The following is a 14,742-nucleotide window of genomic DNA, read 5'->3' as shown; positions in this document are numbered from 1 at the left end:
AAAATTAGAAAGCACCTTTAAGGAAAAAAAAATTATTAATATTAAAGAAACTATTGCTCATGCATGGATTCTAGTCTACAATGAATTTTTCTGATTCCTATGAAACATCAGATATATATGTTATAGTGTATGTAATATTTGAAGGCGTGTCAGTAGTGCCACCGCACAGTGGTTACAGTGGTTCTGAAGGCTAAACAGAAAAAGAAGGGTTAGCAGTGCGCTGTGGCATACTTTCACTGCTGTTACCATCACTCAGCAACTTTTAAATCCACAGCCATAGTAGTGTACTCCAAAAGTCACAACCATTAATTTTAAATGACTTGCTTTGGCATCCAATTATGAAATTACTGTTATAGTAAGGAAATATGTTCTGGTAATTTGTTACTACAAATAAAATTATTTATGTATTTAATAAATACGTTTATGTACATTTAATTTTTTTTTTAAAGATGTATATAAATTAATTTTATTTATTTATTGAAAGTATTTGGTTTTTTTTTTTTCAAGTATTTTAAATAAGATTTTGCTATAAATAAACAGAAACAATGACCTAATTCAAAAGTCTATGAAATGTTTATTTAGGCAATAATGTTATGATTTTCTTTGATATGGCATAGTTATTTATGAAAATTATTTCTAAATAGCAAGTATGCACCAAAACTAATATTCTTTTGAGCTTTGTAGGCCAACAAAACTATAAAATAAAAATATTAACTTGCACAAAAAAAATGCATAAATAAATAGTGTTAAAGAAATGTGAATGAAAATAATGTAATTATAATCATTATTACATTTAAAAACAAAAATTATGAATACTATAGAGATATTAGTTTTGCACTACAATAAACAAAATTAATTTAATTAAAAGATTAATTCATAGTATATTTTGTAAACATAAAAAATAAAATGATTTCGTGCAAAATAGTTTATACAGTAGCTCAAATAAATAAACTAATGCAGCAGAATAAATAAATAACAAACAAAATAAATAATAGGAAAAAATAAATGAATATGGTAGAATAAACAATAATAAAAAAATAAAAATAATAAATACAAGTCTGAACCATTCGGAGGTCTTACTTCTGTAGAAACCAATAGCAAATATTCTGCATGCAGGGTTATAGGAGTGGGGCAGAGGAGGCAAGTACAGACAACTGTTAGGCAGATCCACCTTTAGATTTTATTTACACTATAACTCAGTTTTGAAGTGTTAATATTAATTCATAATTTATTATCAATCACATAAAATCAACCAGAAAAAGTTATTGGATGTCGATGCTAGGTATGTAATACAACTCTGGAAGAATTCTATGAACAGCTAAAAAAAAAAAAAAATCAGTCTTAATTTTCAGACATTTTTTAATGCCTGCAAATCAAAAATTACTTCAATAAAAAAAAAAAAAAATAGCAGTTTTGAAAACTATTATTTCAGGAGCGACTGCTCATAATAATTTGTACAGGATTGTAATTCAAGTTAGATTAATATGTTTACCCCATTAATTGCTTGAGCTCTTAGAGAAACTGGCAGTGTTGCAAGCTTTACACAAATTTAGATTTTCTTTAGCATGAAATTGAATGAAAACAGTTTCAGGTTCATTTTTTGTTAATCAAGTGAATATCTGATGACAACAAATACTTATGCTATTAGCAAAATCATATCATTCTTGAGAGCTAAAGTTACTTACAAATTGTTAATTTCAAAAGAGAAATAAAGAAGATACAAAAACCACTTTTGCTGCATAACACAAAAAAAAACATACTTTAGTGCCAGTTTGAAGGAGGTTCCAGCCTATTAAGTTTGAAACCAGGAATTCCTGACTTTATTTAGACAAATTAAGATCACAAACCAGATTGTTAAGTCTTGCTTGATTAATTAATGTTATCCTCATGTCCTTACATGTGTTTTATTTTACTAAAAAGTTCTAGAAAGTTTTGTTAAACTAATAAATAATTATAGAAATTTGATCCGTTGCAAAATACTTTAAGATATTATAAAATGTGGTTTAAGATTATTTAATAAAAGTTATAGAATATCATAACATTAAACTCCTTTCTACTCTAATAAAAATTTAATTAGAAAAATGATATTCAAGTTAATATTTTACAGTAAGAAGTTTGTTTAATCCTTTCATAAGATATAAAATTGTTCCCCTTGTGATTAACAATTTATTTACGAAAAAATTAATTTAATTTTTGCCAGAGTAAATTTATAACCAGTTTATGAAAAGGCATGCACCTTCATGGAAAACTTAGATGACAATATATAATCTAACAGAATAAGTCCTTCTTTTGTCTGCAGTTCAGGTCTCTTCAGCAGACAGATTGAAAAATTGTTTTGAAATTCTGGTCCAAAATTTACTATCCCTGTTCACAAAACCTTCAATGTCTGAATTGAACAACAAAAAAAATCCCTAGTTTGCCTAGAACAGAACCTCACTGTATTATTGATTTTCGCTCTTAGAAAAATATGAAGCTTCCAGAAAGATTAAATCTGTGTAGAGGATTTCTCCCAGTCATCTGAACAAATATTTATAAGTATTCTAAAATCTCACTTAATGCATAAATAACAGTATCTTTGACAGTAAGATATTGAACTTTTTAAATGAATATTAGTGGTTAATGTTCCTGAGCAGAAGTTATAAGAACATTGATTCTGGAATATGATTCAGCAGTTATTTGTTTCCAGAAAAGTTTATCTAGCCATCCTCCAAGAGCACAAGATAAATTACAATTCAAAATTATTAGTTTCCTTTATGATTATTTCACATGTGGATAGAAGTTAGCATACTTCCTAAAATTGACATCTGGTAAGCTTTTCCTGGTTGATTTGTATGTGACTGTGATAATATATTATGAATTAATACTAACACTTTAAAACATGTATATCTGATGTTTCATAGGAATCAGAAAAATTCTGTATAGACTAGAATCTGCACATGAGCAATAGCTTCTTTTAATATTAATGATTTTTTTCGTAATGTTTTCTATTCTATGTAGAAACTAAGTCGGAAACAGAATTTTTAATATGATCATTCTTACAAGTTTTGGCTGTAACAGTAATGAAATAATAGGCCATCCTTATTGTTGTTTTTTTAGTTTGTGATACCAGTGATCCATAGACTCTACTTTTGATTATTTTTATTAGCTGGACAATTTGTAGCATAAAATTAATTTTTAGTCTATAGCAGTTCTTCAAAACGTATAGTTATTTATTACCTTAAGTGAAACTGGTGAGATCAAATTTGTTGATATAGGTTTGTTTTTTTATGCTTAAATTTTTTATTTCAGTTGAAAAATATGTCAAATTTTCTTTCCATTATTTCTGCTCCTTTTCGACCATAATTGAGTTTATTTAATCTATTTATTAATAGTAACAACCAGCTAATGTATAATTTAATTACTTATTTATTTTTGGGCTGAGAAATAAATGAAGTTTGTACCATATAAAAAAGGTTCTAAACCTGATGGGGATTTGAACTCATTATTAACCTTTTTTTTTTTGATGTTTTGTTTGCCTTTTTGTTTTTAAGTATTATGTATTCTTATACATTTGATGGTTTTGAATGAAAAATAGTAAAGTTTCAATAACAATTAACACTAATATTACTCTTTGGTTTAAAGCCATTTAAAAACCAGCGCTATTGAGTTGCTGTTGATGAATATAGAATACTAAGGTAATAAAGAAATCCTTTAGTTAATTATTTATTTTTTGTATTTAGTAACTTAGTTTAAAAAAACAACATTAAGTTTTACATCGTTGTTTCTTTTTTTAGATTATTTTATTATTTATATTAAAACGAATGCGTGTTTTGTAACTTAAAACTAAAAAGTCTGATCATAGATAGATGATTCTTAATGTGTGTTTTGTGAAAAGCTGGTTTTTGTTTGATGTTTGAATTTTGTTGGATTGCAGTTTGAATATTTTAAATGAACGTAAGTAACTTACAGTATCTTTAATTTAAATTGATAAAATTACTTTTCAATGCTAAATACGGTCGTATACTTAACCTATTACTACCGTAGCCTTTCTTGTATCTCTTGCAATTGCTCTTATTAGCAAAGTATTTAAATATGTTTTTGTTTTACATTTACATTTTACGGTTTGTTATTATGTAAGGTGTGTTGTTAATAATTTGCTGGCATGCACATTTAATGTAACCCCAAAATACCTTTAAAAAACAATAGTCACTTAAGTGTTAATCCACTTATCATCAGAGATATATGTTGTTTAAGTTAAACAGTTTTTGAAATTTATCAGGTGAAGGGTATTTTAAACCGATTTGAAAAGGAGAAAATTGTTCCGTAGATTACTTCTACCTAACCTATCTTACTTTGTTTAATTTTAAGCTTAGTATGTGATAATTTTTTTATTTGGACTTCTAGTTTAAGTTTATGTGATCGTAATGAAATAAGACATGTTTTAATAACATTAATAAAATAAATATATTATTTAATTCTCACAAAATTTAAAAAATCTCAACAGCTGTTCTGGTATCAGTACCTTACTCAGGTGTTACAAACAGAATACTACAGCTAAATACATGCAAAAAGCTAAGTACAAAAACATCTAAAATGCACATAGACTAAAAGCAACAATAGGGAGTGTACACATGTATCTGTAATTTATAAATTTAACAATAAATACTATTCGTCACTTCAGAAAAAGAGGGCAGTACTTAGCAAATGAAGCCCATCTCACATCCATAAGTTCAACATTTGTGAACTATTTAAATTTAATTGATCATTTAAAAGTAAATTATTATTCTTAGGTTTATTAATTTACATCGACTCTAAAAGGTTCAATTTCAAACCTTTGTTCTCAACCCACTTTGAATGCAACCTTACCTTGAATATAACCATTGTAATGTAATACTTTGAATATAACCTTCCAAAACATGATTCTCATAAATGTGAGCATAAGCATAATTAGAAACTCTCATATTGAGAAAAGAAGATTTGTGGTCTGTTACTACCTTTTTTCAAAAGATCTTCCAGTCTGTCCGTTAAAAAATTTATCAAAGGAACTACATTAAAGTTTGTAAACTACTGATTTTTGAAGTTTGTAAGTTTTATTTTTGTGATTCGTAATAATTTACTTAGAGAATTTGTCAGATTTGAAAGCACTATCAACATCTATTGTTTTAAAAATATTTTCTATTTTTTCTGTGGTTTACCATATAAGTGAGTGTGAAATTTCTTTTGTTAGAATTAGTTAAATTGAAGAAAAGACTTTTCTATTTGTTTTTTTGTAGAATCTTTTCAGAAGCAGTTGATCAATTAGAATGTTAAAAATTTAACAAAATAGCCTAGGATACTGTAATAGTATATTTTAAATAACTCAAATATTTCCCCTTAGAATGGTAATGGTTTCTGCTTTTCAAAATCAGGAAACACGTACATTAATTATTTTTAATCTCGCAGTTTTAAAATAGAAAACCATTTCAAAGAGCTTTCTTATAAAGAATAAAAATCATTAAAATAGAAAACCATTTCAAAGAGCTTTCTTATAAAGAATAAAAATCAAAAACATAATTATTGCTACATATTTTAAACATTTTAATGAACATATTGTTTTTACATTTTACAAATATTATATTATAAATTTGGATATTTTGATTTTTACTTCTAGATAATGAGTGCATCTTTAAATTACACTTCTGTTTACCAAACTATGTCCAATATTAATGACATTAAATTTGACCCTGAAGAAAATAAAATAGAAGAAACTGTATCTTTGTTTATACCACACCATACAAGTGAAAGTACTACGTTTGAAGATGTAAGTTTATTTCAATTTTTTTAAGTGAAGTACATTAAATTTTACATATTGTTAACTCTGTAGCATAAATCTGTGGTGTTATGTTTCAGGAATTTGATTCATCACAAATGATAAAGAATCCCCTTGATGTTAATTATGATGATGTAGAAACAGATCCTCTTGCATTTGAAGAAACCAACTTTATTAAATCAGAAAATTTGAAAATTAAAAATGAATTGGTAAGGTACAAATTATTTTGTATTACATTTTTTTATTACTGATTGACATTCCATGTCAGGGACTGCAAGAATAGGTAACGTATGTAATCCAGAAAGTAAAGTTTCACATAGACTAAATAAAATGAGGAATTCAACAATTAAAAATAAATGCGAGGGTCGTTCAATAATCAAAGAGAAAAATGACTGTAGAAAAATTTTATCCTTTAAATGAGAATGAACCTATTTTTTAACATAATTCCAACAATCTAATTGGTATTCCTCGTTTTGAATCATGATTTAGGCTTAATTACGATTTAAAAAAAAAAACTTATAATTTAAATTACTGTTAAAAAGAGAACTGGAAATTTAATATTAATTAAAGATTAATTATTTATTGATCAGTATGAGATGAAAATGTATTTATGCATTAAATGTACCACTTAGCTGGAGCAAAAATTCATTATAATTGGAGCATCTAATTGTTTATATTAATGCAAAATAATACTGTATATCATTCTGGGATGTCTCTATGAATGTATATATGATAGCAGAGTTGTTTTCTTCTTTATTGGAAAAATGGAGTAGTTTGAAAGAGAAATGAAGGAAAGTGTTACAGAATTCATTCAGCGCACTGAGTGATTTAAGTTTTACTTTTTCTGCAAACCCAGCAAGAATAGCTATATTAAAAGGGAAAGTGGTCATGTCAAAAGTGGAGTATCGGGTATTTTGCAAATCTTTATGTTTTAGGGTCCAACGAATTTATCTAGATCAAAAAAGCATCTGTGTATGTTTAAGTATATATGTCACATTGCATTTGGCTATATATCAGGTTTGACTGAACTGATTTTTTCCAAATTGGGCTCAAATATTTCTACATATTGGGCATTGATAATAAACTTATTGGACAATTATATTAATTTTTTTTTTCAAAATTCATTAAGAAGCTGGGAAATATCACAATAAAACCAATTTTCATTTTTAGAGGCATTTTAGAGAAAACTTATTAAAGAAAATTTGTTACAAATCTATATCTATGTACTTACAACGCATATAGATATAATAACAAAAAAATTCCAAAACATTAACTCTTAAAATTAAAATATATGCTTTTTGTTATTTTGTTTACCTCCCTTCAGTGTTAATATTTCAAAAATTTTTTTAAAGTTTATACTTAATTTATAGAGGTATCGTGAAACTGTCCACAATTTTTGAAGTTATAGACCTCAGATCTAAAATTCAGAAACTTTTTATGAAATATTTTTTTTAAATTGAAGGGTCTGTTAGATTTGGAAATGACTTTACTAAAGGAAAATTAAAAAAAAAAAAATTGCATTGTTCTTCATCACTTGGGTTGTCACATCACAAAGGGCTGTTTACATTAATGTAAACACCTTTGGCACCTGCATTACATTCTGAAACCAAAAGGAGAAACAATTTTTTAATTACTTTCAAAAAGTAATTCTTTATTACATAAAAGTTATACTACACCAGCATAGCTAGGAAAGTCATGCAATCTTGCCAGCTTTTTCTTTTTATGTTTCAGGAAATTGATACAGAGCAACTGAAGGACAATACATTTATTGTTGGTTGTAGTAATTTTCCAACAGAAATGATTAAAACAGTAGATGTTAAGATTAAAAATGAAAGGGTAAGGTATTATTTCTATTATATAATTAATATAAAATGCAAGTTGTTAATCACAGATATTAGTTTATTTTTGGGCAGAATTATAAATTACATGTAATGTTTCCTCAGGTTATGTAAGATGCAACTAGGATATTGAAAAGTATAAGATGTAAATTGAAAATTAGATCATCTTTCTTAAATTATTTATCAGTTTTATTAATTTATTTAATTTTATCATTGCTAATACACTTTGCAGTAAAACAAATGAAGGTTTTCGTAGTTTATAATAAGGTCTTGAACTTGAACTTGTTAGGATAACTTCTAACAGATGTTATCGGTTTAATGTGTATTGGTTGTAACATAGTTCTCATGAATTTTTGTGAGTATTTCATGGCTGTCCTGTTAATCCATGAAGGTTTGTAAGAAATAAAATTTCAAGGCAGAGAGAGATGTAATTCTTCTTTATTCATTTGATCTCAAACTTTTGAGTTAGTTCCGGACTCAAAGATTAGTTTTTAATTCTAGAGTCTTTTATCTTAAATCCTCTACACCTGAATTTTCCGTAATTTTTCTGATTTTTAATAACATTAATTGTATTCGATCTCTATTGTTTTTATTATTTTTAAATTCTGTAACAAATAAGATATGTTTGGGTTATGTAATGTTTTTATTAACATTCTTATATGTATTTGTTTATTCAATATTACTTTCCATCTTTTTCATGTTGATTGCTGTCTAGTATGGTATCAGTTGTGTAGTTAATTCAAGCTATTGATAGTAATGAAAAGTTAGTAGATTTTCTTATAGATAACAGGATTTTAGATGATGTTTGAATAGATACCAAATGCAGGAATTTCTTTCTGAGAAGCAGAACAGATAAAAAAAATACCATAGAAGATAGTGTAATTACAAAGTAAATTTGGAGAAGGAAACATGAGCGGAGGGTAATCGTTTTCCAGTTAACATAGTTATCTTTGTCAAGTGAGGATCAGCCTAATAGAAAACTTGAAGGAATTTGTGGCATTAACAGCTCATTAGAGAATTAGACTCATACTTGGGTGAGCTTTCGTTATGAAATGACCTGTTTGAACAAATTACAGAAGACATTTTATTTTGGCTGCCTGAAACTTTAATTTTAGGTCAGGTTAGGTTTGATTTCTCCATTTTCTGTGAGCAAATCAATGTTCTGGTAGCCTCATATTTGGTGACAGGAAATTTTGTGTGATTTCATTTCTTTACTTATTTATTTTTGTTCTATGTAAAGTTACGGGGATTTTGTGTTAAATGCTACTGATTATGAATGTTGTACTATAATATTGATGGATAGACACAGTGTTTGTATTATGGTGTCCGTTGTTCTGCGAGGTAAAAAATTTATCATGTGTGGATGGTTGAAGGTTGAAAATGGTGCAGGTGAATTAACAGAAAAGACACAAATTGTTATTTGTTAAATGTTTTTCCTCGTTTCTAAGTAAATTTTTTTCTATTTCTATTTATAGACACAGGAATTGGACATTTCATTAGATGTTGAGACTGTGGCACAGGTAAACGATGATAATGTGAAAATTGAGGAACTTGATATAGATGATGAATATTTACAAAAGGTCAAGACAGAAGAGGTCGAATTACCTAGTCATGTGAGTTAAATTTTAAGATAAATATTGTCAGTTAAATATAGTAAATACATGTACAATTATATACTGTTCTGTTTTAGGTCAATGTACAAGTCTGTATATATATTTATTTATTTACTACACAGTTAAATCGTTAAATTATTACATGAAGTAGAGAAAATGTTATTAATAGATTTGTGGATTTAACTTTTAGATTCTTTATTCATTAAATACTATAAATTGTAAAGAATATTGATTAAAATTTAAAAAAAAAAAATAATAATTTATTTGTATAGGTTCATATACAGTATGTATCATGAAGTTCTTCTGGGACTTTCATAACCTATTCTACTCGTGAAAATAATGAAAAAAATTCGTATAAACATGACCTAAAATACTTCATTTTTTTCATGCCTTTTGATTTCATTTTTTGCATAAATTGAAGGTGGCATTGTCCACAGAGTTCCATATAGAATTAATACAATGTGTCTTATATTGAAGTGAAAAAGAAACTTTATGTAGTAGGCAAATTATTGAAGGAAAGTTTAATCCACAAAGTATTGCAGACCATACTCATACTTACATAAATTGTTTTGGTTTTTTTTTTTGTAAAAAAAATAAAGAATGACTAATTTGAAAATAAATTCAGAGACAGATTTTCTAGTTTGAAAAAGCATAGTTGTACACGTGAATGAATAGTGTTCAATGTAAATATTGTAACGTACCAGTGTAAATATTGGTATAATGGACCTGAGTAATGGATTCCTAAGATTCCTAAGAAAAAAGTAGTTTATAATAATGGTAGGAATTCAGAAAGGGGCTAAAAGAAACCCTTTTAGTAGAGCTAACAGGTTTGTTTAACAATCGTCCTTTTTAATACGGTCTGCTGACACACCTAAACAGATGTTGTTCTGTGAGAAAGGTTACTAAATTAGGGTAGGAATCTCATTGGAAAATGTGATGGTGAATGATCATTCTGACACTTTTAGTTGGGTCCAGTACTGCAGGTCAAGAGGATAGGAGTATAAATACTCCGGGGAAGACCAGTTGACAGTCTGTGAGAGAGTGCTACAATAGAGTTTTGTGAGACACTTCTAACCTAGGAGTTCTGTGAATTTGAAGCGGGAGTATCCTGCAATCAAAAGGTCATTGAGTCAATGAAGGTGCAAATTTGTAGTGCATACAATTTAGACGTGATTTAATGCCATATGTAATTCCAGTACATGAAAACAAGAAATGGTTCACTGAGTTACTGTTAAGACAATTAGTGAAAATGATAAATTAAATTCATTCATAAAACTATAGGGTAGTTTTATTTGTGAACAGCAAAGGTATTTGTAGTTAAAGAACTTTATACATATCTTATCTAGTGTACTGTTGTTGTTAATACAAGACCAGTTGTTAAAAGTAAGTTCATCGGTCATGCTAATGTCTTTCGTCAATGGGACTGAATTCTGGTTTTCAATATTTAACTACCTATAAATAAATTCTGGTGATTATTTTAAATTCTGTTTAATAATTCACCATTTATTATTATTTTTCATATTGATGTGGTTGTGATTACTATTATTATTATTATTATTTGTTTATTATTGTCATTATTATTATTATTATTGACTTGTCTTGTTTACTTATGTTCTTAAACTAAGAAATTGTAATTATATAAACATTTTCAATTGTCAATCTCTCAATATCCTGATGCAGCTGCAAACACATGACAGTATTAAATAAAAGATGAAAGATACTTGATGGGATTTATTTTGATTTTATAATTTCTGTGTAATGGTTATTGATTATTTGGTAAACGACTGTTTTCAATAAAGTATTGGATAATGAACACGTTTGGTAACCAACCGTGAAAACATGAGAACTGTTTTGTCAAGCATTTTATAATTTGTTAGCATTTCCATGTGTTAAATTGATCTCTATAAACGATACCTCATAGAGGTTCTCTTGGTTGTTGTCAGATTGAATTATATACTTGTATGTAATGTACAGTTGGATTTTTAAACTTTTTTTATTTTATTTTATAGGATGAAGAAACCATCCAGGAAAGAACAGAAAATTGTTTAAGTGAACACATAAACGGTGATGTGAATGAGAAAAAATATAATTGTAACTTTTGTTCAAAATCTTATAATAATAATTGTACATTACAATTACATCTTAAAAAGCACACTGAAGGTAATAAATTAGTATGTACCTTATGTCAAAAGTCTTTTAAATTTAGTAGATATTTAAACAACCACATGAATATTCATACTAAAGAGAAAAAATATGTTTGTAACTTTTGTCATAAATGTTTTTATTCTAGTTCTAATTTATGTAAGCATATTAATATTCATAACAAAGAGAAAACTTATGTTTGTAACTTTTGTCAAAAGGGTTTTAATTATAGTGAAAAATTAAAGAAACATGTTAATAATATTCATAAAAAAGTTAAAGATTATGTTTGTAACTTTTGTCATAAGTCTTTTAATTCGTGTTCTAATTTACGCACGCATAGTAATATCCATACTAAAGAGAGAACTTATGTTTGTAACTTTTGTAAAAAAATCTTTAATAATAGTTCAAATTTAAGGAAACATGTTAAAAATGTTCATACTTTAGATAAAAGTTATGCTTGTAACTTTTGTCAAAAAGTCTTAAAAAATAGTTCAAATTTAAAAGAACATGTTAAAAATATCCATACCAAAGATAAAAGTTATGTTTGTGACATTTGTCAAAAGTCTTTTGGTTTAATTGATAATTTAAAGAGACATATTAATAATGTACATAATAATGAGATAAAATACGATTGTAACCTTTGTTCGAAGTCTTTTAGTTGCAGTTTATATTTAAAGAGACATATTAATAATGTTCATATAAAAAAAATATCTACGTAATGTTTGTCCAATGTCTTGTAGTTGTAGTATTTATTTAGAAGTACTTTAAGGTAGCATGTATTTCATTCTCAATTCACAGTAATGAAAGATAATATGACTGTAATCATTAAAAAAAATATTAATAAATTTTTAAGTAGTTCTTAATAATAGATTTATTATATTATATATCTCAATTTTACATTCAAACTATAGATAAGATTATTTTTATTTAGATTCGTGAAAAAAATTGTGTTGAGATCATTAAATATTGGAGAGTAGATTTAAAAAATAAAAATTCTGGCAGGCTTTTATAGATAGACATGAATGATGAAATTATATTTTAATAAAATTTGCAAAAAAAGTGTAATTTTAAATAAATCACTTTAATTCTGATCAATGCAAATTCAAAAAAATTCTTTTTCAAAAGATGATTACTGATTATTGTAGATAAAGTATTAATGCCATATGATATTGTAAGGTACACAATAAAGAATTAACAAACGTATTTTTTATTGTGTTCATTTTTTTAATATAATATTATTATTACACCATCAAACTTTGCTTTATATCCACTTGCATTCACTATATCACAAGACATCTTGATGTACGAAATCTCATGCTTGGTGGACCGTATTCCTTATTTCCATATTATTATCATAATATACTTTATATATATATATATATATATATATTTCAGTAACATCTTGACTCCATAGGGAATGACACCTATATCACCCATGTGATAGTTGCGATTTCCTTATGGGCTTTACTGGAGGCTCAAAACCTCAGCATCCTCAGCCTTGCTCTTGCCTCAGTTAGGATTCCACTGATGCGAATGCCACATGTGACTTACCCGTCAATGTACTACTATCCTTAAAAAACTACAAAACACATCTTACGTTAGTCTCAAAGAAGACTTGAGTAAACTGAGTAAGGAAAGGAACTGAAATCCACTACCTACCCGAAGGTAAAAGAAGTGAGTCCAACACGCAATTATAATAAAACAAACCAACAACAAAAACTTAGCAACTACAAAACAAACATAAGAAGAATGCAGGAAAACCCAGGTGGCACTCTAAATACCCTCAGCAATCTTTTCTTTTGCAAATAGTGTATAATATCGAGCCGACAGATAGTCTCTGTGCATATCAACTCGTTCTTTGAAGAAACATACAGAACATGATGTACATTTTCCAACTGTTCACATTGCAGACACATTCCTGAATCCACTAGGCCGGACCTCTGCAGCCAGACCCGGAAAGCACCATGCCCGGAAAGACATTGTGTCACATCCTTATTTGGGTGTACCCTACAGGTGCCCTGCAAACTAACATCAGGAAGAGACCATGCGTATTATAATGTCTGTCCTATGCCTCATCCCACCTGACCTGCCACAAAGCATTATCATGTTGTTAAATTTCCCGAACTTTGTCAGAAGTTATTCATTTAACTTCATGGTGATGTAATGCTGTTGCCACTCTTGATGCAATCAAGTCTATTGGTTTCAAGCTTGCAATCACCAAGATCGTCTCCCATTAAATCGTACAGTTGCCACCTGCTACCATTAAAAGTATAAGGCATTGAACCCTCAACAATACATCCCGATAGCATTTAAAATTTAGCCTATCCATCCAAATAGGTGCCACATATAGCATAATTGCCTCTCAGAGGCCATACAGGATGGTTACTCATGGTCTTAAAATTACAACTGCAATCAGGATTTGACCACATACTGAATATCAAAGAAGTCACTGCAGGCCTTCTCCGCGATGTATTGAAGAAGGTGCTTCTTGAATTATGTTTTCTCATTGAGAAACACCCCGAGGTACTTTTGAGCCTGAACGTATTTTATGCGCTGGCTTGCCATCGAAACATGAACCTGCCATTCCTAAATGTCCTTTGAGGAGCATCATAGTGGTCTTCTCTGAGCTGAAAGTCATCCTACATTGATGACCCCACAGCTGAGTGTGCAAGCCTTAGTGGTCAGAACTCAATCTCTCTGCGAGCATCCTTCGACCAGCAGGAGGCCATCATCTGCATAAGTCACAATGCGACACCTGCTGGGGAAAACCTCAGCCGCAGAAGAGAATTAAACTTCACCACCCACAACAAAGGACCCAACATGCTGTCCTTGGACAGCATCTTGCCTACCTCATGGCTGCCCTTGCGAAGCAGCACATCTCGATTAGCGAAGTAATTTTGCATTACCTGCAAATTCACTCAGAGTGTGTTCTCTTTTTGGCAGTTGGTAAATGGCCGAGGGCCACAACAAACCTCTGAAATGTCTAGTAAAATTCCCAGTACACATACCATCTCACTGGTCATCACCACACTCAACACACAGAGTATGGCTTAGTACCTTTTTCAGAACGAAACCCGCACTGGTTCTCCAATAAGCCACGAGAGGGTAATCTCTCATTTATATGAAGGGAGAGAACCTTCTCAAAGACCTTAACAATAACCAGTGGTAACCTCAAGGGCCTATATGATGAATTAACAGTGGGATCCACCTTTAAACAGAATTTGACAATCTCCTTCCAACAAACTGCTAAACAATTTATTGAAAATACGCATAATAATTCTCACTCTTACTTCTATCATGGAAACAAGCAAGGAGTTCCACCATTATTACACTGAAGCCTGGGGCCTTACCCCTACCTAAA

At 28.7% G+C, this 14,742-nt stretch overlaps 1 protein-coding gene across 4 annotated transcripts; it reads left to right on the top strand.

Annotated features, from left to right (window-relative positions):
- The first annotated feature begins 3,557 nt into the window (after positions 1–3,557).
- On the top strand, positions 3,558–12,536 carry LOC142333745 (uncharacterized). Of its 4 annotated transcripts, XM_075381216.1 has the most exons (7): positions 3,783–3,933; positions 5,630–5,779; positions 5,869–5,997; positions 7,520–7,624; positions 9,102–9,239; positions 11,249–11,399; positions 12,313–12,536. In XM_075381216.1, the coding sequence occupies exons 1-7, from the start codon at positions 3,928–3,930 to the stop codon at positions 12,318–12,320; spliced, it is 687 nt and encodes a 228-aa protein (XP_075237331.1). In that variant the 5' UTR covers positions 3,783–3,927; the 3' UTR covers positions 12,321–12,536. The 4 variants fall into 4 exon arrangements, with proteins under 4 accessions (XP_075237329.1, XP_075237328.1, XP_075237331.1 ...); XM_075381214.1 differs by lacking the exons at positions 3,783–3,933; positions 12,313–12,536 and adding an exon at positions 3,558–3,674 and having other exon boundaries at positions 11,249–12,288; XM_075381213.1 differs by lacking the exon at positions 12,313–12,536 and having other exon boundaries at positions 3,772–3,933; positions 11,249–12,288.
- Positions 12,537–14,742: the final 2,206 nt, after the last annotated feature.

The sequence above is a fragment of the Lycorma delicatula genome, chromosome 13 (assembly GCF_047948215.1).
Source record: "Lycorma delicatula isolate Av1 chromosome 13, ASM4794821v1, whole genome shotgun sequence".
NCBI lineage: Eukaryota > Metazoa > Arthropoda > Insecta > Hemiptera > Fulgoridae > Lycorma > Lycorma delicatula.
The sequence above is the reverse complement of the archived record's forward strand: the minus strand, read 5'-3'. Positions and strand labels throughout refer to the sequence as shown.